Source organism: Lates calcarifer, linkage group LG18 (genome assembly GCF_001640805.2).
Source record: "Lates calcarifer isolate ASB-BC8 linkage group LG18, TLL_Latcal_v3, whole genome shotgun sequence".
Classification (NCBI taxonomy): Eukaryota; Metazoa; Chordata; class Actinopteri; family Centropomidae; genus Lates; species Lates calcarifer.
Genome location: NC_066850.1, coordinates 2,173,496 through 2,200,340, shown reverse-complemented (window position 1 = coordinate 2,200,340; position 26,845 = coordinate 2,173,496). Strand labels below are relative to the sequence as shown.

Genomic DNA, 26,845 nt, shown 5'->3' with positions numbered 1-26,845 from the left:
GGAGAATAACACGCGCTTGGCTTCGTTTCATAATTCATTTTGGGAAAAACAGGTGTCTGGCCTCGTGTTCACCCTCCACAATGGGGTGGCTGCTGCCTCCAGGCAGAGTCACCCGCCCTTCCATCATCTCCCTTACACTCACGCACTGGCAGATGCACACTCACACAAATTGGGATCGCGGCCAGCGTGCACGCTCGTATGCAAATATGTAAACATGTGCAGCAAAAACGCATTCGTGCACACATATCTACATGACTACTCGACAAACATATTTCTTGGTCTGGCGTAAGGCCATATTTTTCTGGCAACAAAGGTTATTCTAACAGATAAACACATTTTAATTACCTGGGCTCCTGTCGCATTGGAAATGAATGTATGCAATTACAGTAGAGGAAAGAGATATATTAGACCATAATCAAGTTTTCTAAATGTAAGGATGTGAAATATTCCCATAGACCATATCATCTCAGCTTGTGTATTTTATGGCTTCGGAATAATCCATGAATGTATATAACAGTATTCAACACCACCACATGTCATGTAGCAAATTCTACCACCCATGATAGGAGGCATATTTCTGTGAGACTGTAAATAACATCCCCTGTAGAGAGACAGGCCGGGTACACGCATTTCATCTCCATCCATAATTCATTACCAGATGTTGGTGTATATTGGTTTCCAGGTATCTGCAAGGAGCCTGTGGAAACTGCAACATCCCTGTGGTTTTTGGTGTCATTTACTCTGTTCCTCAGTGGCGGCACACACAAACCGTTCGGAGCGCGATATCTGTTAGCTGCCAGAGTCGCCGCTGAGAACATACTTGTTTGGACGATTTGTGATTTCCCAGCATTAGCAGCGCGACATTGGCGGCGCTTCCACAATCCTCTTGATCTGTTTCTTTGTCCTTAAAAACAAAGATCAAAGTGAGAAGTAAAGCAGTGTGCTTATGCAGCACTGCTGGGATTAAGGAGTGCTAGGAGGAGGCTTCCTGGCAATATCAAAATGTCCCTCAACCAACTAGACAGTGAGATGTTGGCACGCTGCTTTGCTGTTTTAAGGAGTTTTTGTCTTTGAAGCGAGGGATTTTTTGGGGAGGGGGGCAACCGGACGAGGTGAACACGGAAGATCTGTGAGGACAAAGCTCGCCCGTGACAAAGTGTGTTATTCTAGGCGAGCTTCTCTGGATCCATTTGAACGCCCACTCAGACACCTACGGGCTGGCTCATCCGTAGCCAGATCAGGCCCCGCGCTCAATCCATTACCTGCTGCTTGGAATGGATGGCGGCAGATTCCTGCGCAGAGGCCGCCATTATCAAAGAGAAATGGAGGGAGAGAGGGGACGGGGAGGAGATGGAGGGATAAACACAAGAGCAGCTGGGGTATAAAGGATGACAGCGAGAGGGACCAAAGGATGGAGGGCAGGAAGAGAGATGGATTAATAGATACTGGAACATAAAAAACTACAATTTAAGAAGAGTGGTAAAAGAAATAGAGCAATATATAACTAAGGTCCAGTTTTCATCATCTCAGTTGATAAAATTCAGTGTTTTTCACGTACAATAGCACATTAACTGCACTCTATGTTTAATGAAAAACAAGGATTATTAATGAATATATAACAAATTCAACTACTTACCACAGCGTTACTGTATGTGCCATGCACCACATGACAGCTGGGCTATATGGATTAGAAATTACACTGTATGTGCTTATCCTAACCTCGGGCTTCATCATCACACTTGAACACACTGAACCATTTTCCCAGACGTGATAAACCAAACTCCTACGCAGCCGCTTTGACAGAGACAAGCTCCAGTATTAGCTGTGTTCCCTTGTGGTGCTCCGCTTTAATCTGTGTTTGTCCAACTGTCTCTACAAGTTCAGGTAGTAGCTTGCCGCTGAACAAAGTGGATCAAATGAAAGGAATAAATTAAATGAATTTTGAGAAGTTCCAAAACAAGGGTAGGGGCAACTCCCCTTGACTTGCTCATCTTTTCAGGGGCCTTTTAAAGGGAGTTATAAATGGCAGCATTAGCTTGAATCACAAGTGTCTTTCTGTAAGGCAGGGACAAGGAAAGACTCTCTTTCTTCCTCTGTCTTTCTCCCTCCCTCTCTCTCAGAGTCTTTTTCTCCCAGCCCTCCAATCTCCTTCCCCTTGACTGCCCATGTCACATGGGATCATGGCCACATACACCGCTGGAGGTTTTTGTCGCAGAAAGACACTCGCAGTTGCTGCAGAAAAATACTCAGCTCATACTTTCCCTGGTTTGCATGTTGGGACAGCAGTTTCTGTTGTTCCTGTTTTAGAGCAGTGATGGGACACTCCTGAGGCAATTATGTTGCATGATGAATATTTCCACTTTGTGATGATGGCAGTAGGAAATAGGCCACCTGATCCGTGGATTTAAACAACTCTAGGATTGCTATTAGAAAGGCAGTGAAATCCATTTAGTGCGTTGATAAACTGACTTGTGTCTCTGGGGGAAAAGGACGAGATAAATACTAGAGGAACATACCGGTAAGAGCATATGATTAGAAGTTTTATGAAAGTAAGTGAAGACCACTTAAAAACTGTGACAGCAGCAACAAAAATAATACGGAGATTTGATCTGCTTCTAAACAAAGATTGAGGCCTTCAGGAATCAAGCTAATGGTAAAGCAATGGAAAGGCTGTAATGTAGCTTGCGTGCTAGACTGTGAGAAGCACACTCACGACTGTTCTCTAACAGATGCTGTCCATATAAAAAAAAAAGGCCTCGATACTTCGTCGTGCTTTCTCCTAACGAAACATCCGCTTGTTTTCCATCTGAGCTGGCATCAACCCTACCTCAGTGCAACTACAAGTACAAGTGGAAAAAAATAAACATTGCATGTGCTCTTGACTGAAAGGTTGGCACAAATCTGCGAGGGGAAAGACAATGAGAGATGTTTTGTTTGTTTGCCCTGAGCTCAGTAATGCTCTAATGAAGTTGCTCAGTGTAAAAACTACAGACGACTAGATTTATACTGGGCCAGGTGTAAAGTGTTGCGAGCACTGGAAAGCAGGATAAATATATAGAAGGACAGGAATGGAAACATTTGATGCAGATATAGCGTAATGTGGTGGTACAGGTTACAGAGTAATGTTTAATTATGGGACAAAGTGAGGTTTTATAGCCAGAGGTTTCAAAGCCTGTGTTGCTCCTGTATTTCTGTAATTATGTTAATGTGAATTCTTTAGTAGAGTAAAATGATAAAAAGATAAATGGCATTTTTGGCCTGCCAGGAACAGATACAGAAGTTATAGAATAATGAGGCTGGAGGACGGTGGCAGACGGGGATATTAGCGTTGTCCTAATTAGCCTCTGTGCTTTGAATGCTTTATACTAGTGTATAACTACTGTATGAGAACCGAGAGGCCCCATAAGCAGTCCTTAAAAAAAAAAGAAAAAATCTCCATGTGCACATTTTCTATATGAGGAAGTGCTTCTCTCTCCCTCTTTCTCTGTCTACAATTCTGCTTCTATATTGAAGCCTGGCTTTGTCATTGATTGCCTCAGAGCGGATAATTAGCTTGCATCTCATCATTGCCACAACGACTTATTTACACCCAAATAACAAGAGAAGACAGACATGTCTTATTAAGTTTGTTATTAAGTTATCAAGTTATTAAGTTTGGCAGCCCAGAGAGCTGGAGGTCTGTCGTTTATACATCGTATCATTTAACACAAAAGCTATACATGCATCAGTTAAGGGTTTTGAGGGTGATTATGTTATGGATCTTAAAAGGTAATCAGGCACCGCACATGTGGTTCTATCTGTTAGGGCCTTAACCACTACACTGTCTCTAGTGGCTCTTGGCCGGGGTATAAAGTTATCAGACCTGATATATGCTGTCAAAGGCGAAAAAGCGAAGGCCAAGCCCTGAGCTTGTACAGGCCTATTCAATTACTCCATCCCGTTGTCTAATGGAGAATGAACTAACCAGGCAAGGGGTTACTTTGGGATGGCTGTGCTGACTACTGCCTCTTGTCTACATGATCTGATTTACTAAGACACACAGCTATTGATTGGCTTCTGCGTGCCAACGGAGGAAAACCTTTTTAGATGCACTTTTGCAGTTTGCCATCTGGCAGAGGCTGAATAATAAGCTATAGGCTAGGAAGCATAAACATTCAGAGGCATGCACACATACGAGCACGAGCATGTGCACGCACGTACACGCGCACACGCTTTAAGGTAATTTTCTTATCGCTGTAAGCCATGACAACCAAATTGGCTGGGGCTTCAACTACATGGGTCAATAAGAGTAATCAATGACCTCAACTGTGAGAGGAGAGGGGGGGGGAACAGATTTGTGCATTTCTATAACCACAGCTTCTCTTATCTGTGGCTGAATGAGAAGGTCAAAGGGCAAACACTTGCAACGACACTCCATCAACACCATGCATTCACCACAACACTATTTTGCTCACTGTCTCTCTCCTCTGCACGGCAGCCCTTTCCTCCCCTCCTTCCCCTACCCATTTCTAGCTTAAAGCTGTGGACACAACAGTCTTATCTAGCGCTGCCTTGCTGTCAGCGAGAGTGGTCTATTTTAGGCTTTATCTTGAGCAGGGGCCAGGCTGGAGCCGTGGGTCTGAAGCCGAGCCGGTGCTCTGGGAGATAAGGCAGACAGGGACACTGTAACCTGCGTGTCTGCGGTCAGGGTGGGAATGGATGGAGCCTGCTCCACAATCAAACAGTTTCCTCTTCGCGCTCGATGGATCGCATCAGGATCACACAGCTGTGGAGGCAGGCTTACAAGTCTGTTTAAAGGCACAGTTTGTTTGAAAGGGCCGAGGGGAGGTCTTTAGGAGTCTGCAGGTGTAGTTTACCAGAATGCTGTTATACTGTGTTGGGTTTAATACGATGACGCATCTGGAAGCAGGTCTAACGTCTTCTCATATGCTGATGCAGAAGTCTCAGCTGAAGAGCTACATTAACGTTGTGGATATTTTTCCCTAATGCAGGCCTCAGGCTCCCAGCTGAAAACTCTATCTAACAAAGTCTGGTTCTGTTTGAGTGTTTGCATATTTAAAATCAGAAATAATAACGTTATTTTCACAGAATAGTACTTTCAGATTTGACCATTCACTAAACCCGTTGTCCAGTAGCTTAGCACAGTCAGTTTGTCAAGCTTGTGATTTTGGTGCAGGCTGCAGTGGCACACATAAGAATTTAGTAACTGATTAAGAGCAGTTATGATAATGAGTGTATAAAAAATTTGGAGGGTGATGTCTTTTTTTTAGTCTTTCTGAGTTCAGGCACATTAGAGCAGAAATGCAAAGAGTGAATTAAACTGTGTGTTTCTTTGCTCCACTGTAAATTGCAAACGTGAGCATGACCAGCAAACCTTCTAACTGCATGGCTAATGACATTATTTTGCTGGGTTAGGCTATGTTTAAAAAAGCCCCATTCAGGAACGAAACCCTCACTGTGAAATGTTCCCACTCTGTGTGTTAGTCATAGGTGCCTTTGTTTCAGGGTTTGGGGTAGCATTAGCTTTTTATTTGGTTCAAAAAGTTTATATTCTAGCAAGCGCAGCCAAACTCATTACTCAGCATAGCATCATTTTGCCAAACTCATCAGTTAGTTTTCATTGGCAAAGCCTTTTCTCTTGTAAAAGTTCAATATTCAGTTTGAAATTACAAACAATGAAGCAGAAATCTAGTCTGTCTTGCTTGTCCAGGTTTTTTCTGTTGCAATAAAGTATTTTCCTTACATGTTCCCGCACAGTAAAGCTAAGTTTAAGCCTTTTAGCTTATCATAAATGTAGCTGTCAAGAGCAGATTAAAAACCCCATCTCGATTTAAACTGAGTCAGCCTGAGACATCATTATTTATTAACTCACAGAGCTACAAGCTAATGTTAGCTAGCTAGCTAGAGCTGAGAACAAGCAGGCAAAATCTGGGGTTGCTGGCTAGACTAACAGAGGTGGGGTTTTAGCTAAACGTCTGTTGTGGAGTCATATAATTAAACATTAAAAAAAGCTAAATGAATATTATAACCCCGACTGATATGAGACTAGCAAGCAGAGAGAGGGGCCAAGTCAAAAGAGAAAAGTCCATGGAGGCACTCAGGCAGCCTCAGCTTATAGCTTGCACAACACAATGCAGTGAGACTGCAGATGAGAATATGTCTGTCTGAGGAGGGGGTGGAGGTGGGGGAGGGCGGCAGAGTGAAAGATGGAGAGGGAGAGAAACCAGATGAGACTAGTCAGAAATACTCAAGCTCTCTCCCACTGATCGACACACTACCTCAGCCTGACAGTTTCATTTTCAAAGCCATTGTGTGCCAGTGTGCCAATACGCATTATCAGCCACTGCCTGTTTGAGTATCAGCCCTGCTCTTTTAATGAAAGCCCCACCAGCAAAGAAATAGAATACCATCCCCGAGGATTTTGAGAATCACACATTTAGACTTTTCGTCTTCCTTTAATTACCCTGTCCTGTGTGTCATAAACACAACCCAGCTCAGCTCCATATCATGTTTTGAAAGCCAGAGTTAACACTTCGAAAAGCAACATGACATGTGCCTTTGTTCATGCTCTGTGATTGCATTCACAGTACCTTGGAGGATTTCTTTTTCTTTTACTGAACTGATGGTGTTATTTCAGTCTAGATGAGTCAATTATGCATGGGCTTTATTTTCAGTGTTTGCTCAGCGGGTTCGAGTAAGGATAGACTGCTTACAATCAGAGAACATACAATGAACTGACGGTGCTGAAGCCACATTGAACTACTTCTACTTATTTACAGAGAAGTACTAAATAGATGGATGAAGTGTAAAACACCCAGTGAGGAATGTCTCCCTGTTTAGCCTTGGCTTTACTATCTATGAAGACAGTATACAGTAAACCACAATGCTACACACATTCCACTTACACTCAGCAGCATTGTAGAGACACTACTGGGACCTAGCTTTACAATGCAGCTGAACTCAGATGCAGTTTAAAAGAAAGAGTTTAAAGAGTTATTACCTAAAATCACCGTTATGAGGATCCATTACTATGCCGCGCTCCTTTAATTAAACTGGGATGATTTATGCTATTACCTTTCTGTTCACTTGTCTGTCTACATGAAGCAATGCAGCTACAGGTCCTGAGACCTGCTGTGTGAAGCAGCTGTTTGGCTGTCTGAATCTGTTCCCAAGAGGATTCAGTTTGGTGACAACAATGGCAAAGAAATGCAATTTTGTTGTGAAAAACCTGTCACTGTTGCTGCCTCGTGGAGTATGACAGGTAGGTTTGGATTTGGGTATTTTCTTGTGGACTTTCACTCCTTTCAGGAAACTGTCACAGCCACAGCTGAGATTTAGGCCAGAGTCCATCATTTTATCCCCGTTTCTTCAAACATACCTGCTTATTTTCCCCTACAACATTTTCTGCTGTCTCTCAGGAAGAATAGGCAATGTTTTTAAATTTGGCCTGGTAGATTAACAACGGTTAATTAGATTAACGGTTAATCTACAGCTGTGCGAGCACCGTGAAGTGACACTTCCCTTGCATTCAGTTTAGGCTGCTTTACCAAGGACATGCTTAATATCAGCGATGCCATAGGCCATGCTAATGCATACTTATATCTGGAAGCTTCCCAGTTGAGCTGCAGCCATCTTTTATTAGCCACTGTGCGACACCACCGGGACAATTAGGTTACACATCAACGAGGAATCTGTTTTTCCCACACTGACCTCTTGATCTCATGTTTGCAACGGTGGGGCCTTTGAAGATAAAAATATTTCAAAAGATGGCACGCTTCAAACTGGTTTTAAATTGTTGCTTAGCAACAACAAGAGCCAAGACCAGCATTTCCCCTGATTGGAGCTGTTAGCTTTAAAACACATCCCTTGTGGGCAAAAAATCTTGGTGTGTTCCACAAGTGAATATTTGTTGTCGAGGGATTAAATACACTTTCCTCTTCACTCCAACCAGGCAGTTGTTATCTTTTTGGATCCAGTGACAACCATGTGAAAAAAAAAATGAATGAACTTGAATCAGATGTTTGCGATCGTCATGTTTCCACTGCAACTGCAAAGACAGCTGTGCATTATTATGCATGTACTATCCAGTCACCTCCATGTCAGGGAACAATGAGATCAGAGCTCTGGATGAGTAGGTAATCATATCAGTGATACACCACAGCCCTCAGCTGCTGAGCAAGCTGCTGATGGAACTGATTATATTAACACTACATTCCCTCCTGTGTTTTATGTAACGTTTTTCCAACTAATCTCAAACATGTGAGTTTCATTGTCTGCTGTCCTCATCTGAGCAAATTTTCACTCATCATCACATATTGTTGTTTCCCTGTGTACAAATACTAGCTGGAATACAGCCGTTTGTACTTCTACATGCCTGTATTGTAGAGCCCTGCTATATTCATTATACCCACTGTATGAGAGAACTGGAAGGAATAAACAAAAGTTTTACATTGCTGCTAATTTGGGCAACAACACTCTCTCGGCCAGCTCCTTGTTTTAGTAGATCAGCAATGGACAATATGTGCTGCTGCTATAGCAACCAAAAGCCACGCCAAACCCATCCCATCTCGCTAGTTAGTGAGGAAACATCTACCATTGACCAAAGCACTGGACAAACAGATTACTCACTTACTCACTAAACTACACTACAAAACATATCCACTATGGTCTCATATATTTGTAGTAATGTGACAAAAACCCATGAAAGTAATCATTTATGTATCCACACAAAGATCAGTCTTCAGCTGTCCCTTTGCTCTCTCTTCCAGTTTTTGGCTGCTTGAACAGATGAGACCCAGCGCTCATGGAAGTAATTGGAGTGAGTATTCAGAATTTCTGATGTAATTTAGCCAGGGAGAACTCTTGACCCTGGAGATGAAGTGAGGCTGCTGCTGCGCTGCTTTACAGCCGTGGAGATGGTTTAGTGAACAGGCCAGGGGGAGAGCCAATAAAAGGGACTCTTAGAAATAAAACACTTGGTTTTGAGAGAGACGACCACTGAAGGATTCTACGTCTGTCTTTAAACTGACAAAGAGAGATTGTACTTTGTTTTATTTTAAATATAGTGATAGAAAACAAATCATATTTCTTTAGTGGTCATTGTAGTTGGAGAGATATATGAGCACAAATAAAGATAAAACCAACCAAAGATGGTTAGAAATATACTGAGAAGTACAAATGTTCTTGAGCTATTTCCCCAGACATTGAATACATCATGGTTCTGCTTTGATCCTAGTGAGAAGTCTCTGCTGCCTGAGATTGGCAAAATTTCCTGTGATCCATAATGTAAAATTTATGAACTCAAGTTGTTAATGCACCATTTTAAAGTAAGGAGAGATCTAAAGAGGTTGACAGTTATTCATTGTCCAGACTCCAGCCTCCCTGACATTACGACCCTATTAGGCTGGCAGTATGTTCTGGATGAAATTGAATTTAGTGTGTTCTCACTGGGAAAAATGGCAGGTTGGCGACCAAGAAGAGGCCTGAATATTTTCAGCTTGCATAGATTTATAGTCATTTTTAGCACAGTACTTGTTAGCTAACATCTTTGTCCTGCATGGATGCCAGTTAACAGACACTTAGCTGTGGAATAAAGTAGAGCACCCTCGTAATCAATAGCTGTCAATTCTATGAAGTCCCAAAGGTTCACTGTTAAATAAAAAAAAAGATGATATAAATAATATCTGAATAACCATGAAACTGTGAACTCCATACAGTAGATATCAAGTTGGACATAGTTTCAAGTAACAGCCTAGTTGAATAAACATGGAAACCTATCATGCTGTGATTAATAAACACAAGTTCAACCTGATTGTGATACATAAATAAAAGTCCTCGGTGACCTCATACCTCAGATGTTTTTTTCCCCTTAACATTGTATTGTAATAGCAACCATTAGTGCATCCCCTGTGAGAGGAGAAAAGCACTAGATTAAATAAAGGCCACATATATTAAAAAGCTAATGTAAGCAATTACCAAATGGAACACATAATATCAGACATTACATGCTGAGCAACAGCAGGACTGACTTCATGTGATCTGTCAGAAACAGAGCTGCTATTTACTTTGTTCTGTCTGGCATAGAAAGATAACAAAAGACTGGACAAGTATCTCCATCCATCCATTTTTCAGTTTTATGATTTGAGGTCAGGGGGCTGCAGTCTATCCCAGTATGCTGGTTAAACGACTGAATACCCAGCACAGTAATGTGCTTTTATTCATGCCAAACTCGGTCATGCATGCATGGCTCTGTAACATGGGTTATATAATGCATAATTACAGACCAGCAATCTGATTGTTTAAAGATGCATTCCCACTATGTTAAGTGGTTGCTATGCTAACTCATGTGGTAATGAGTGAAGAGCTGTTTATGTAGTGAGCAGGGAAGAAAATCCTGGCAAGAAAACCCTTTTAGGAGTTATTGCTAAAACATCACACAAAGTTCATGAATGTCACACAAAAGACTGTGGAGAGAGAGAGAGAGAGAGAGAGGAGCTGGCTGACTGGCTGGCGAGGAGCTAGAGTTGAACGTTTGCTTTTTTCAGCTGCTTCTTTGCAGAGCTTGGAGGCAAAATCGTAAAGAAACATCTTCTGAGAACTAATCTTAGACTCAAGAAGCAACGAGAGACAAGGAGATGAAGAGGAGGTCATTTTCTTCAGCTGGTCTCCCAGAATGTTCATATTTGAGAGCTTTGTGTCTTTGTGAAAAAAAACCACACACATGCAGGGTTTATCTCCCTACATCAAGAGACCAAAAACGACCTCTTTCCTGTGTATCTAGGAGGGATGTGGATGTGGGAAAAGACTCGCGGGAAACAATTTACATTCGACTGGATGATAGATTTGGTCTAAAAACAAATCACGAGGGAGGTGACTTGCAGTTCACTGTGCTTAAACCTTAACAATCATGTTGATAAATGGACGTTCATCCTGGGGCAGCACAGGTCAGAACAGATGACAGCTCATATCTGCCTTCATAGCGCGGCTGGGTTTTTAAACTTTAAGCATAGGGTTGTAGGGGCTGCACTTAATCTTTTCATGGGCCACACTAACAATATAATCCAATTACAGAATTATGAAAAATAATGAAACTGATGACGTGCGTGCAGAATTACAGGTAGAATAATATGCATTTCATGTGCATCAGCTATTACATCAGAAGGTGTTAGATGAATTTAATCAATATAGGATGAATATCAACACAACCCTGAATTCTCATTCATGCACATGTCATGTAAACCACCAAAGCAGATCCAACGCTGCTGTGATTTATTTGGGCTGCAGGTTTTCTCTCGCATTATATGAAGTGTCTGAAAGCATTTTGCCCACAGAGACCCTGGGACCGAGCGGCAGTGGTGATTCAGAAGGAAACTTTCACAGCACTGCGCTCTGATGGGCCATGTGCTGCTGTTGATGACTAATGATGATGGCTCTCTGCTGCTTTGCTCTGAGCCCTTTTCTGTTTCGAGACCGTTTCCTTGCTCTCCTATCACCACACAAAAATGCAGCTTTGTACGTTCAGCGCACACTGAGCAGTTTACACCTCATGACAATTAACATATATATTATGCAGATTTTAGCAGCTGAAATAAATCAGCTCATATAGATGTCAGGTTATAATGCAAAGTGAACACATACTGTATAACATCAAAGGTAAATGCACAATAAACCACGCTACAAAACATTCACACACAGCTTGCACTGTGTGAACCAGGGTATGGTAAGCCTATAAATTGTGCAAATACCAACAGAATAATCAGTCTCTGAGAAGAAAGCTATTATATCTATGTAGCAAATATAATTCGTCAAGAGGAAAATTGAATCCCTTGAACACAGAAGGTAGAAAATTACTTTTTCACTGTGGTGACCATGTTTACAGTAAGAGACGTTTTCTTTGCAATCTGCTGGGCCACTTTGTTCCAACACACCACTTCAGAGCTTTGTGATTACAATGGAAAAAATAAAACTTATAAACAACTGCAACTTATTATCCCCGTCCCCGTCCCCTCAAGGATGTAGCACAGTCTTTAAGACTGCTGATAAATTTTAGAGATGATGTCTGCAGATATGCATCAAGTTCAAAAGAAGAGTCTCAAGAGGAATGGATGCTCACCTAAGCTCATCGTAATCAAAATGTAACTTGCAGAGGAAAAATAAAATACAGCCACATAATGAACACATTCAAATAATGGTTTAACATTCAGCGCTTGCCTAAAACCAAATTAAATCCTTATCCAACACAACAAAAAGTCCACCCTTATTATTAGTGTTTTTGTGCAGTGCAGAAAATGCTTGATTTGTTACAGCAGGTTATCTCTGTAATTAGCAGGAAAGAAAGATGAATCATTCTATTCCCACACGCAACTGACAGATAACAGAAACAGTGGCAGAGTTAAATATACTTGTCTGCAGATGATATGAAACACAAAACAAGCAAAAACGCCCATCTCAGCGAGCCATTTCACCCTGCATTCAGAGACCAAACTGCAGCCCATGAGATGATGTAAGTGTTTGTTGTATAATTTGGTGTTTCCAAGGCAACTTAATTTAGCAGACTTTCCTGGAAGTGATCTGCCTTATTTGCAGGAAAACTCTTCAAAGAGGTGACACTGCATTGCAAACACGTTAATTAGCTGGTGCCTTTGGAACCACTGCTGTTAAAGAAAGAGAAAAAAAAATATATGTATGTATATATACTATATATATAAGCAGATGAAACAACAAATGGACAATAAAAGTGCTGTTGACACCACTATCAGTCAAGTCAGGTATCATCAATCAGACACTGCCATCAATGCTGCTTGACAAATTAAGATGGATGCCAAAAATGTGGTTGCATCATCACATTGATTTTGCTCCACAAATGGAGCATAATAAATACACTGACTTTTAAATTCACACTCACAAGTTAGAAATTGCTGCCTGTCACCTTCTCAAGGCCCCCCCTCTTCAGCCAGTTATTACACCAGTGGTCACAAACACATCCATCCATTTCCTGTCAACTATGTAAATACGGTGAATTACAAATTCACACCGCACTTATTCCTCCACTCTCCATCTTTGTCTGAGTGAGAGAGAGAGGAAGAGAGAGATGAAGAGCCTCCTCTCGCTCGTCTCTCTTCTTCTGCTCTAATATCATAAACAGCAGAGACACGGGCAGAGAGGAGGAGGCGGCGAGAGCTCGCTAGACCGAGCCTTTGTGGGCATGACGGGCCCTGACTCACGAGAATGAGATGTTTCCAAAAATAAAGGAGGGAGGGAGGGAGGTGTGGAGAGACGGGGAGAGAGAGAGAGGGAGAGAGGGAGAGACAGAATGTGCTGAACAGGCTGGAACACAAGAAAACGAGTGGATTAACTCCCTCCCCCTCCACCTCCTCCACCCCCACCCCCCACGTTTTCCAAAAAGCCCTTGGATTCAACACAAAACATGCCGAATTAGTGGGAACAAATCGCCTGTATAAACACCCCTAAACACTTTCCCCAATTGCCATGACGCAAAAAATTTGATAAATAAATAAATAATGATGCCATCCTCTGAGCAACATTATTAAAGGCTGAAAAGAGTAAAGGATCCAAGCTTTGAAAAAGATCTGAATGTGAATATAAATTCTATATCAAAATCCAGCTTCTATCTCTTTAATATTTATTTCCTTTGCTCCTCTGGGGGGCAGATGTGCCCCACTGTGAGCAGACATAAGCAGTTGGTGTGCATGATGTAAACAGGCACCATAATGTACATGTTTGGCTTCTTCATCGTGACAGATTGCCCTCTGCAAATGCGACGCTATGAGAATATGGTCGTCTCAGCCTCCTTGCTGTGAATCATAATACTCTGAGAGCCCCCATAAGCCAGATAGCAGCTTCTGAATATTGCAGTTTGTTAGGAAAATGTTTGCGCTGCCTGCTAGTTTTGTCAGTTTTATCCTACAAGCTTGGTCTCATTTGAGTACAATAAAAGTGGAAGAAAGTGACTAGAGTGTGCTCATTGGTGGAGAGGATTTTTTTTACCACCACCAGCAGCAGCAACCAAAATCATCACAACACTCTATTCAATTTTCATGTGACCCAAATATTTCTTTTCCTTTCTGCTGACTGCTGTAGGAACGTCATCCAGATCTCCTCATTTCAGACTCTCTGTGTGTGTGTGTGTAGCGCCTGGTGGATAAGATGATTATCGCAACACACTCGCACAGAGACACAGACGGTGTGAGACCACTTGGTTCGTGATTGGTCAGCCTCCCCCAAATCTGGAGTAGTGAAAAATGCCACGCACAAGAAAACTCACCCAAATCACTTTCATTATCAAGCAGACAACGATAACAAAACGACAGCAAAGATGATGATGCTGATAATTTGTCCTCCAAGGCATTGATTCCACCCCCCCATCAGAACTTGGGATGGCACAGCAGGGTATCATGGGACCCTTTAATCTAGCATGAAAGACATGGGTAATCCTTGTCGGAGGATTACTCCCCGACCAGTACTCTCTCTTCACATATTCCAATTTTGCCGAACACGTGCTTAAGTACTAACCCACCAATCGAGATCTATCCGAGGCTCCATCACTCATCCTGAGTCTTAGCAGCTAAAGGGGGACATGTTTACTCTTGACTCCCACCGCAACCAAGAGGATTTAACAGTAAAGAAACACAACCTATGTGAGCTTACATCTGGACCTGTGCTCTAAACAGACTGCATTGGCATACTTTCTGCTGCTCCAACCAGCCATTAAGAGCCAGATAGCATTATGCTAATACATTCACATTCCCATGAACAGTTCACAACACACTGTATTGCACCTACACATACAAAAGCGTGAAACATCATCTTTTCATCCCTGTGTAGCCAGAATAACCACACTTGCAGGAACAACCATAAAACAGTGAGACATCCTCTAACCCTGGTAAGAAAGCAAATGAGTGTATTTTCACAAACTATTCCTTTAAACCAAACAGTGCAGTGGAAAAAAGGTGCATTCATTCTCGTTCATTATACAGCAACACAAACACTCAATCATCCCTAAAATTACAAACAACCTTAATGTTACTTTAGTTTCTTTGAGAATTCTACTCTACAGTGCCCTTCATTTATCAATTCTGATAGAGATAGCATCATCCAAATTAACAGCTGTAACATTTAATGTACAGGGAGGACCTCAGCATAGCCCAGAGGCACCTTCAAGCCAATACAGGTGTGACGCCAAAGATAAAACTAAGACTTAAGTCCTCCTCCTAAAAGTTTGCTCCAAGCAGATTTCTAGAGAAATGATCCAACTACTGAATCTCACATTACAGAAGAGAGGGGCGGAAAAAAAAATACTGTTTAAATATGCAGGACGGAACCTTTGAAGCTCCATCCGCAATTTAATCAGTTAATATTTAAAGCAGGGATATTCTTTATATAAGGCATTTGCATGATGGGCTGCAGGAGTTGGGAGGAGGAGGAAGAGGAGGAGGAGGATGGGGGGAAAGTTGTTGGAAGTAAAGACATGAAGACTGGGATATTATGTGGAGGAATCTTCATCCACTTGCAAATTTTCATCAGGCGTCTCGTTGATCATTGGTATTCAGAGGCCTGCCCTGCCTGTAATAGCTTGTCTGACAATAAATGCTGCAACATTTTTTTCCATGGGGCTGCCGCCACCCCAGGGAATAGAAATCATCATTATGGTGTTTTTTATTGGACCTTCTCTCCTCCTGCATCTTTACCTAATGCCATCTTATCCTTCATTATCCTGGGTACATACTGTCAGGTGACATAATGCAACTGGTGTTTTACAAGTATTTAACTTCAGATTCTATTTACATGAGCTGGAATTCTGTGCATGCATCTGTCCACATTTAAATCCCTCTCATAGCACCAGTTCGTTTGCTTACATTGACCCAGATGTTTTATTAACAGGCACGGCCTCTTGTTATTATATCTAACAGCTTTGGAAAATGACAGGCATTTATTCATAACAGAAACAATGGATTATGACAGGAAGCACGACAGAATTGGACACTAACAGCAGCAAAAAAAAAAAAAAAACAAAGACCAAAAAAGTGAATTTAAAAAATAGTGAATTTTTAGGCAACACCTACACACAGTCACACAGTGATCCTCACATTATCATTCATTTGACCATTACCAATTTGCTGTGGCACATTAGCCATAAAGCTGTGAAGCCATTAGAGAGAGCTACTGCTGCTCTTACACTTTGATGGCTGTTAACCATGTATTCTACAGCTGAAAAGAGGACTGCTTGGCGTCACAGACTGTTCTGACACACTGATAGCGGATTGACCCGCGGGCGAGGACAAAAACACGAACGAATGGAAACCTGCAGCCACAACCTCCACACACTATCATGGGAAAACACACATTTACATGCACAAATAGCAAGGAAAAAACATCACAGAAAACTCCATGAAATACATTGTTATCATGTCTTTTCACAAAACACAATAAAGGCCCTGGAGAAATAAGGCAAAGCATACTGAACCATTATATTTCCAGCTCCATTCTAAAGTGGTCACACAATCAAACAAAATATGCGGGGCAGGGTGATGCCAAGACAGAAAGTAATTCTTCTTTTTTCCTGAGTAGCTTGTCAGAAGATTGAGTTGTCCACTCCATTCCATTCAAGGCCGCTTTCTATATCTGAGTGCTTCTCGGCACAGACACTTGCTGCACTTTAATTAAGGTTTGGCATGCATTATACAAATAGAAGATGCTTAAGAGTGCAGAAAGGCTCACATTAGATGAGCTTTTTTCCCCCCCTTTAAGAAAAAAAAAAAAAAAGCCAATGTTTCTCAGTCAACAGATGGTATTTACTCAAATTATAGACAGCAAATGAGGGCTAGGGTGAGATGCTTTTTTTCAGAGCCCATTGGCAGTCCAATAAAAAACAGAAATTGTGCGCGCAAATCCGCTGAGATACAAGGAGAATGACATAGAATTAGGGATGGTTGTGTTATTCATTGGCAGCCAAAATCCAATAGAAAAGTCTTCTGATCGTTAAATGAAAAGTATCTCCAGCAAAGCATTATAATTACCTCACTAAAATGATCCTTTTTTTCTTTATTCCATGATCTAAACAAAAAGTACAAAGATTCAGTCCTAGTCAGATGGTACAGTAGACTACAGCGTCCTAATTGCTTTGATTACGAACAATATGTTTCTGGATGTTTCTCAGGAGAGATGGTACCTCGGAGGGGGGAAAAAAAGGAAGAGTTCAACATGAGCTTGTTTGCCAGAATGAACCACTTTCAAGCCGACCACCTCTGCATGTCATCTTCCCTCAGACGTGGAGAGAAACAGAATTACTGGGACGCTCAGATGAACATGTGAGGAAATGGGCCATTGCTCAAAGGTGACACCGTTTGTGACTTGCATATGCTGAATGAGGCTAAAATATACAAGTGAGACGTTAGGGCCTGCTCAAGTAGCACAGTTTCAGCCTCGGTTTAAAGATCAAATCCCACAAAATATCCTGTCTTGTTTCATCATTCCCTCCATACCTCTCAATCTCAAGAAGCACTGTATAGGTTTCCAATCAAAATCTGGACAACATAATGGACAACAAGCAAGGACATCGTGTAAAAGGATTCAAGAGCATTCCCTTAAATTTCAGTTAATGCCACAACATCTGACTTGGCCCTTCTGGATCCAAATTGAAATGATCAATGTCCAAAATAAAACAGTAATTGCCTGCCTCATAATGAAAATGGATCCCTAATAGACATTTCTCATCAGCGGTACCTGCAGCCCAGCATGCAATTACCTGGAGTGTTTACAAGCCATTTCAGCATCATATATTGTGTTTTCAGGTATCTAGGCTAAGGTCATTACTTAACTGAATTATTTTTTGGAGGGGGGAAATGGGACAATGGAACATGTTTTTGGTCAAAAGCAAAAGCTACAATGATGTCTTAATGATAGAAAATTGGCAGTTATGAATCTTGTATTATTCAGCTCATACTCTGTACTTGGAGATGCATGTTAGCTTTCAAACATTGTCAAAATACTGCAATTACAGTCTTTTATAGAGAAATACCACTCAATTTCAAAGTAAAAAACATACTGGCCTCAGCTCTTCTGAGCTAATAAAACCCACAAGAACTCAAATGGCTTCAGTGTTTTACATTCCACAATATATTTGGGGGGGAAAAAAAGTAAACTCTTTAGCTTTCAGCACAGAAGTCCCTGCACAGAAGATATAAGGAATTTCCATACTTCTCGTTTCCATATATTTCAAGATCATTTTCAGCAGCCTCACATCAATGTGACCTTAAAAATGGAGCGAATGAGACAAACCGCTATGTCATTTGTGGCTACGGGGCTCAGTGCAAGGGTATTCATTAATCCAAAGTGGTTTGCCCATATTCCATATGGGAGTTATATATATTACATCTGAAATTCAGTGGTATTCCCCTTTAACATAGAATGACAAACTGCAAAGGGTGAGTGTGCCCAGGGATATATTCATGGAGATTATTCCCATTAAATGTCAAACTCACTTCACATTCAGTGACAAGGTTTAGCATATATTCAGTTTTGACAAGGTGTCCCAAGGACACAAAAGACAGAAAAAAGGATGTGCTCCAAAAAGAGACACATTTGAAAACGCTATCACTTATAAAAAAGACTGTTGGCATGAACAGAAATGACATATGAAATCCTTGTAGAAATACCAACCTCCATTAGTCATTTAAATACAAAATATGGACATTATAACATTTCACCTGTGGCTTTAAAATATTTAGCAATCGTAAAGTAATCACATTTTTACCTCATTGTGGATTGTTTTGAGTTTTCTATACTGAGAAAAATATATGTTAGAGACAAAAATATAAATCTTTGATCTGCAGGGGAATGAAGATGTGGGCAAATTCATCACTTGACCAAGCACCATTTCAAAACAGATGTTTCCCAGCTGTTGGCCAAACAGTGTGTTCTCAACCCAATGAGAGGGATAAAAAGCAAAATTTTGCAAAATGGAAACTTTTTATTTTTCAAAAAGCAACAGATTACACAGTTAACTTTCAGCAAATGCAATCCTAACTGAACATTCGGGACTTCAAAATGAAAGACTCACATACTTACACACAATCTATCTATAATATACAAAAAAGAATACATAATAAATATTAAAATGGCCACAAGAGAAAAAAGTAAGTCATTGAAAACAATCAGTAGAGAGCAAATGTAGGGAAAGTAGAAACAAGACGGTGTGCCTTAAATGTCTTTTTTTTTTTTTCCTTTTACATTTTTTACAAATTGTGCAAGATTTCATACTAAGGCTCTGGTCTTGAAGTGACTGTTGTCTGATCCACACAGCACACACACACTCTGAAATGCACACACATGCACCCAATGACTCAAACACACACGCATGCACACACACACACTCACACACACACACATACACACACACACTCCCTGTGCTCTGAGCACTCTGTGGGGTGTTAGCAAACCACTGCAGAATAAAAATGGGCTGCTCAGTGTATGGCCTGTGATGCTCATGGGAGTGGACCAGCTTTTAAAAAAATGGACATGCACTTCACGTCGATGTGAAAAAGAAGTAAAAACTCCCCCTCGCATCTAAAAAAACAACTTTTTTAGGAATGAATGAAATAAAGAAAAAAACCCAACAACTAAGAAACATGACAATATCATAACCATTAAGGCAAGAACACCCGGAGTGGCATCAGCAATACTGTAACAATATGATAGTGTTTAGGTACATGGATATGATGAAACATTTAACTACTTCTTCAATGTCTTTTTTAAGCACAAGGTTGATCTTAAAAGCAACTTTTTTTTAAAATCCAAACATCACTTCATCTTTTTTTCCTCTTTTTTTGTAAAAGGTGATAAGAAAAATAACAATGTCAGACACTAGGGACATATGGATCATAAAACTACAAGAAATAATTTCTAGTTTTTGAGTTGCAACTTCAAAACCACACATTGTAAATCCCCATCGTTAAGCCCCCGCCCAGTAAATGAAAAAGATATCACTTACATTAAAACCATTTTATCCTCTTGTGATGGTGTATTCCAACAGTCACCAAGTTTTGCTTTACTTACAGCGATTGTGTAGTCTGTTGCAAATTAAAGCATTCATTGTTTAGTTTGGGGAAAAAAAGAAAAAAGAAAGTTGTCCTTGCAATGCAACTGGCAACTGTTGACCAAAAAAAGCATCTTTACATCTTCTTTTAGTGCAACTCTTAAAATGTAAAACATTTCCATTGATTCCTTGAGAGGTATCATTTCTTTGTTTTATGTTCTTTTTTTCTTTTTCTTTTCATATGTATGTATTTCACACCTCACAGAATAACGCATCTTCAAATTATCCAAAAGCAAGAGGTTTTGTTTTCATTGTTCTGTCAAATCTTTTTTCTTTCTTTTTTTTCTTTTTTTCTTTTTCAACTTTTTGCTTCTCTGCATTGGCATGGCCTTCCACAACGTCTGTTTACTAGAACATAAACACAGGAGGGGATCCAGACCTCCTGCGTATTCCCATTACCCTTCAGCCTCCATGTTTGATACATTTTGTATTCAATCAACCCCAGGCAAGAGCCTCGTGATTGGCAGTCCACCCTCTACCTCTGAAAAGAAGGGTTAGGAGAAGGAGGAGCAGGAGAAAAACTGGAGGATGAAGAGAAGAGAGATAGAAAGACAGAGTGCGCTGTACAATGGGAGCGAGCCCAGATCAAGATCAATCAGGGAAATAGAGACATAGATGAGAAAAAACCCACAGCAAAACCTTCATATAACGCAGTAGGGTTCCCTTGGTAACCTGGATTTTCTGCAGTAGAGGAGTGTGGTGCTGAAGCAGCGCCGAAGCTCCCTGTTGGAGAAGATGCAGATGAAAGGATTGACCCCAGCCTGGGCAAAGCTCATCCACACGGCTGCCGTCAGGTAGCCCCCAGGGACTACGGGGCCCCTTGCAAACACCCGCCAGTAGCAGGCGACCAGATAGGGCCCCCAGAGTGCCAGGAAGAAAAACGTCATGATGTAGAACATCCTACTAATCCTCTTCTCTGTTTTGAATTCATCCAATACCAGTAGACGCCTGCGGCCCGCTGCGTTGCTGTTCTGCCGGATGCCCAGCAAGGTAGGCGGGGTGGGGCCTCGACCAAATCCGGCCAGCCAGTTGGCCGCCGCCTGCCCACTAGCGCCCGGCCCGTGGAAGGTCCAGTTCTGGCTGACAGCAGGCACGAACTGGACGGGCTTCATCTTTCGGCGGTCGTGGACAAAAAAGATGAGCTTGAGGTAAACCAGCTGTGTGGCCAAGAGGATGAGCGCCAGAAGGAGCATGAAGCCTAGTGAATCATTTGCCCGGAAGGAACGGTGCTGGAACGTGCACTGGTCCTCCTCCCGGATAAAAGAGTACGTCCCTACGTCTAGCACCGGCGGAAATGCCATAGCCACTGACAACGTCCACACCATGCAGATGACAGCAAGACAGGTCCAGAAGGTCAGCCTCTTGGTGTAGAAACGGTGATGTGCGATGGCCAGGTAGCGAGTGACGCTGACACAGAAGAGCATGAACGCTGTGTGGAAACAGGAGAGCACACCCAGGAAGGCGATCACTTTGCAGGTCAGCGTGCCGTATGTCCAGGCTGATCCATTCTTGACTGAGGTGAAGACAAAGGGGAAGCAGATGGCAGAGCGCAGGATGTCGGAGGCGCACAGGTCCAGCAGGAAATAGTAGGGCGCTCGGTGCAGGCTCTTGTCTTTGACCAGCAGGATGGAGATCAGAAGGTTTCCAACCACGCCGACTCCAATGATGAAACCCAAAGAGGTCAGTTTGAGGAACGTGGCGAGAGGAGAGACATTCTGCAAGATGGTGTGGTCCCCTGCATGGCTATAGTTCGCCATAGATGGAGGAGGGATCATAAAGATAGCGGAATAGCTTCAGCCAAGTATCATGATCTAGAGGTGGCAGGGGGAGGCGTTAGATCCATTTGGCGGTGTGCTTTGAAGAGGTTTCCAGGCATATAGGCAACCTCTCCACTAAGGCATCCTTTGTTCCTTTGTCTCATCACACCTAAAAAATCCCTGAAAAATATTATCCACCCATCAGCATTCAGTCCTGAACAACAGCTGCATTGTTTTCAACTGCACTTGCACAATCTAGAATGTGATAAGTGATAATTTTCCTGCCTGGTATTTATTTATTTATTTTCTTTACATTTAACATCTAGAGTGACACAGAGCAGAGCTGTACCTCAGCCTGGATATTTTGTCTACAGACAGAAATACAGACGGACAGTGATGGAGCTTGATTAGACTAAACCATTAATCTGTTACAATCAGATTTTTTTTCATGTGGCTTCGGAATTTCCTGAACAAAAGCACCATGGTGGCAGAAACAGTCCAGCCTTCATTAACAAACGACGCATTTTTTACCCGCGTCCCTGTCGGAAAGAGGCGAACCTCAAAAAAATACCCGGACCCAAACCCCCCGAAAACAAAACAGGGCTATTTTTTCAGCGCACCGTGAAACATAAAGAGAAATGCAGTCCAAAAATAAGCTCTTCTTGATCACACCCTACACCCTGCAGAACAGAGGAGAAGGCTCTAAAGCGGTGGATGCCTTGGTTAAACTCGCCCCTGCCTTTATACATTGGGGTAAACCGACGGCGGGCGCATACATAATAAAGCATCCGTGTTTTTGTCTGATTAAAAGGTTAACTGGATTACGCGTCTTAACGTTAATAAGCAGTGTTCTCATTAGGGCGTTTATTGAGCCAACCTCCATTTTCCAGATCATCTTTTATATGACTAATTACAAAGAGTTAAGGGAACACACTGACTCCATAAACCGCATTTCGACATCAATTTTTAAATGCTTAAACGCGCGGGTGAGATTATCGGGATGCATTGAAATGGATGGGTAGAAGTGGCAATAACAACCCCGGTGGCAGCAATATTATAGAATGTTCTACTCAACGCCTAATTTTTTTTTGTTCAGAACATCAAATATAGCCTGTGGTAATATCTGATTTCATTAAAATTGGCGCTTGTGTCTACTTACGCGTCCAAATGCGTCCTCCGATTGTCAGTCGAGTGTTTTTACGCGCGTTTGAATCCGATAGTTTTCAGTAGGAAACCACAGCAGGGTAAAATCATCGTCCCTGCATCCCAATCGGCTGGATAAAGCATAACACTGTAGCGGATCCGCACGTCCATTAGACTAGAATAATTTCCAAGTCCCCGCTATGTATTGCCCAGAATCCCAGCCACCACACAAGACAAGGCCAGAAAAAAAGAGAGCGAGAGAGGAGGAGAAAGAGGGAGAGGGAGAGAGAGAGAGAGAAGCAGAGAGAGCGACAGCCGATCACGAGATCAATCAAAACCCTACCTGTTGATAATCCTAATCCGTGTCTCTCCTGGAAGTTATTCACATTGCACAGGTCGGGGTTTTTGCTGCTTTAAAAACGCCTGGTTTGTTGCCTGCCCCCTTCTTTTTTCCCTCCACGGTGAATATCCTACAGTAAACGGAGCCAACTGCGCATGCGCCCTGCATCCCTATTTGTGATCCAAGACGCGTCTCGTCTCTTGTTGCAGCAGCAGCAGCAGCAGCAGCGGCGGCTCCGTCTCTCTCTCTCTCTCTCTCTCACGGTAACATCTGTTCAGATGGGGCTAAAGCGTTACAGCACTACTCAGCCATTTTCCTCCTCCAATGTAACGGATTACTTTTTTACTGTCAGGTTATTTCTTTTTTTAAAAAGTCAAACAGCGTTTAAATCACACCAAAGCTAACTGTGGTTCAGGTTTTCATCCCTTTGTCAACAGTATCCTTATCAGATTCTTTCTACTTGTGTGCAGAAGCCCTCTGTCTGGCTTTCATTGTGCTCATACATGTTTCACTCCACAGAAATGTCTCCCATTATGTACAAAGTGAAGGGTTAAATCAGGCAGCCTGGTTCACCTCAAACTGGGATGACTTCCCCCTGTACTGTATATGCATAATTGACAAGCACTTTGCACACTGTTGTTCATTCTGCCCGCGCAGCATGATAAATTCATTGGATATGATTTCTCAACCATGTATGGAGAGCTGTGATGTCACAAGTCAGAGTAACAAGTGAACAATGATTCAATCAGCCACATGTACACAAGCGCACACACACACTAGAATACTACACACATACATGAAATACAGCAGCGAAGGGGCGGCTTCGTTTCTACCTGGGTTTTGAAACATGAATGAATTATGATCATACATGTAGGCGGTGTAATACTACCGGCAACTGATACAACTTTCACATAGTAGGGAACAATGTGAGCTACAGGCAGTGATGCTGAGATGCCCAGTCAGCTTCTTTTCAGTCACAGCTCACCAAATGGTGAGATGCAGACGGTCACATAGCCTAACACTGGATTATTAGCAAGGGACACAGTAGAAACTGAAGGATTCATTTCACTCTAAAACATATTTATTCAAGCTACAGTGCCCTCCAGGCAAAGCTAAATTAAAGATGACTGTGTGCATGTTTCAATATTTGCAAATGACCAGTCACTCAATTTGGCACAGACCTTGTAAATATTTTGATGCATCATCAGCCACAGGTTTAATACTGATTTTAATCATCAGTTATACAAAGTAATAAGTTGGACACATACAAATGAGGGGTTCATTTAAAAAAGTAATAAATTTGATATGAAGTTGATACTATTGGCTCCAATAGTGGAAAGTAACCAGGTACATTTACACAAGCACTGGACTAAAGTAGTAGTAGTAGTAGTAGTATGCTAAGATATCTGTGCTTTACTTGAGTATTTCCATTTTATCTACTCCAATAAATATTTAATTGTGCTTTTACTCCTCCACATTTACTTGAGATCTAGACTCACTGGTTACTTTGCAGATTCAGAATTTCCATAAGAACACAGGCTTGGAAAATATGGCACATTCATAAAGACCAAACCAGTGGATCCTAGTTGTTATGTTTCAGATGCCTGTGTATCGTTAACAGTTCCAACTCTAAGCTCAAATGTTTTAACTAATAACTGCATGCGCTGGAAAGAGGTTTCCTTCTTCATTTCTACAGCATGTATCATCTCACAACTGCCAAGATTTTCCTTGTGATGTGTGATTTTCCTTTAGTAGAGGCCCAACCACTGGACTATGAAGCAGTTAAAGTTTCTACCTCAATAGGCAACAGCAGCATAAACAGCTGTAATACATCAGTCACAGCAGGAGGTTTTTATCTGCAGAACAAGTGCTTTCACTTATGATACTTTGCTAATAATACTTATTAGAATTTTCCATTATTTAGGACTTTGAATTCAGGATATTAGAGGATGTCACATATGGGTGAGACTGTATAGAAAAAGTGTCACTGCACAACATGTTGTTCAAACACCAGGACCATGAGTTCTGAAGAACATCAGATAAATCAATTTATTCTTTGCCAAGCCTCCGTCACATGATTCATCAGCACAAATTGCAACAGTAGCTCCACTGTCATTTAACCACACTTGTGATATTGTGCTTCAAACAATGGCTATGTTATGTTGCACATTGCTAACATAAACATATCAGGAAATCGCCATGATCATCTCAAGCATGGGAAATACGCGCAGTATGCAATGCAAGCATCCTTAGGAGGAATATACAGTAACTGCAGCAGTCTTTTCATATAGAAGGCAATAGTGTTTGGTCCTTAATATCAGCAATGCAACAAATATCAGTTCCTGATTTTGGACTTCCTGGTTGTCCCTCCACCCTCTCCAACAGAGCCCACGTGGTCCCCATTGAGCCTGACGCATTAATTCCAATAAGGCACGTTTCTTGTCAGTCGCTTCCACACAAAGCTTGTGCCAGAAGCTCCGTAGGAGATCACACAGGGGAGGAATTAATGCGGCGGGTGGTAACAGGACGAAACAGAGTCTCTCTCATCAGAGATGTCCGTTCCGCCTCCGTGCGTACCAGCCGAGGCAGGCGCAGAACCCCACCACGGCCAGGATGGTGCCCAAGAGCAGGGCCAAAGCGTCGCCCGCGTCGTAAGCCTCCGCCGGGGGGATCAGCGAGAGAAAGATCAGCCAAACGATCGCCACTGCGTTCGGAAGCTGAAGTTCGGGGGCCATGTTGAGGTTTTTTTCCGCTGTTGCTGTTGCTGACTTCCCAGGAAGCAGGAGCGCTTGCGTCAAAGTCAGATGACAGCGGCACAGCGGCTGGACTTCCTGGTGCGCTCAGCCAATCGCAGAGCTGCTTTATTCTAACCTGTGCCTCGTGGATGTTTCTTCCTTCTCTCTCTCTTAAAGAGTCACTTTATATTTCTATTCGGTGATACAGAAATAAGTGCACAATTCTGCTGTTGATTGATTCGTTTTTCACAGATCAAATAGGAAAGGCAAACAGATCCTGATCTCCAAGTTGTAATTATTCTTCACTGAGTGGATTTGCAACATTGCTCCACTTATTAGTGATGATTCAGGCGACAGGCTGTCAGTAATTCATGTCGCTGCCCCTCAGGCCCTGCTAATAACAAATGAGACTATTTTACATCAGTCAAGCTCATCAACAGCTCCTGTCTAAAGCTTGATATTCCCCTCTGAAGACAAACCTGTCTTGACATGCACAGACTATCACTGTATGTTGCATGTGACACTTGATGGTCAAGGTCAGATCAAGAAAAAAAATGCCTGTCACAACCGTAAGACAGGTGTTGTCCACGTTATGCTGTAGAAGCTGTTAACTGCCTTAAGCTCTGTGGACTTTCCTTGTCCGTTTTACTTTTTGAATTTGGACAGCGAGAGAATTTCACACTAAAATAACTCATATCTCCAATTCTAACCCGGCTGCTCTGCTTTGCCTCAGTACACCCCCGATCTCCTGAAACAC

At 42.0% G+C, this 26,845-nt stretch overlaps 2 protein-coding genes across 3 annotated transcripts; both read right to left on the bottom strand.

Annotated features, from left to right (window-relative positions):
- Positions 1-18,631: 18,631 nt before the first annotated feature.
- Positions 18,632-23,534, bottom strand: gpr85 (G protein-coupled receptor 85). 2 transcript variants are annotated; one of them, XM_018682801.2, is made up of 2 exons: positions 23,357-23,534; positions 18,632-22,050 (listed from the first exon to the last, which is right to left on the bottom strand). In XM_018682801.2, exon 2 carries the CDS (start codon positions 21,886-21,888, stop codon positions 20,755-20,757), a length of 1,134 nt encoding a protein of 377 aa, XP_018538317.1. In that variant the 5' UTR covers positions 21,889-22,050; positions 23,357-23,534; the 3' UTR covers positions 18,632-20,754. The 2 variants fall into 2 exon arrangements, with proteins under 2 accessions (XP_018538317.1, XP_018538318.1); XM_018682802.2 differs by lacking the exon at positions 23,357-23,534 and adding an exon at positions 23,030-23,335.
- Positions 23,535-25,376: 1,842 nt separating this feature from the next.
- Positions 25,377-26,182, bottom strand: LOC127143546 (small integral membrane protein 30). The gene has a single exon (XM_051077741.1). It carries the CDS (start codon positions 26,086-26,088, stop codon positions 25,900-25,902), a length of 189 nt encoding a protein of 62 aa, XP_050933698.1. The 5' UTR covers positions 26,089-26,182; the 3' UTR covers positions 25,377-25,899.
- Positions 26,183-26,845: the final 663 nt, after the last annotated feature.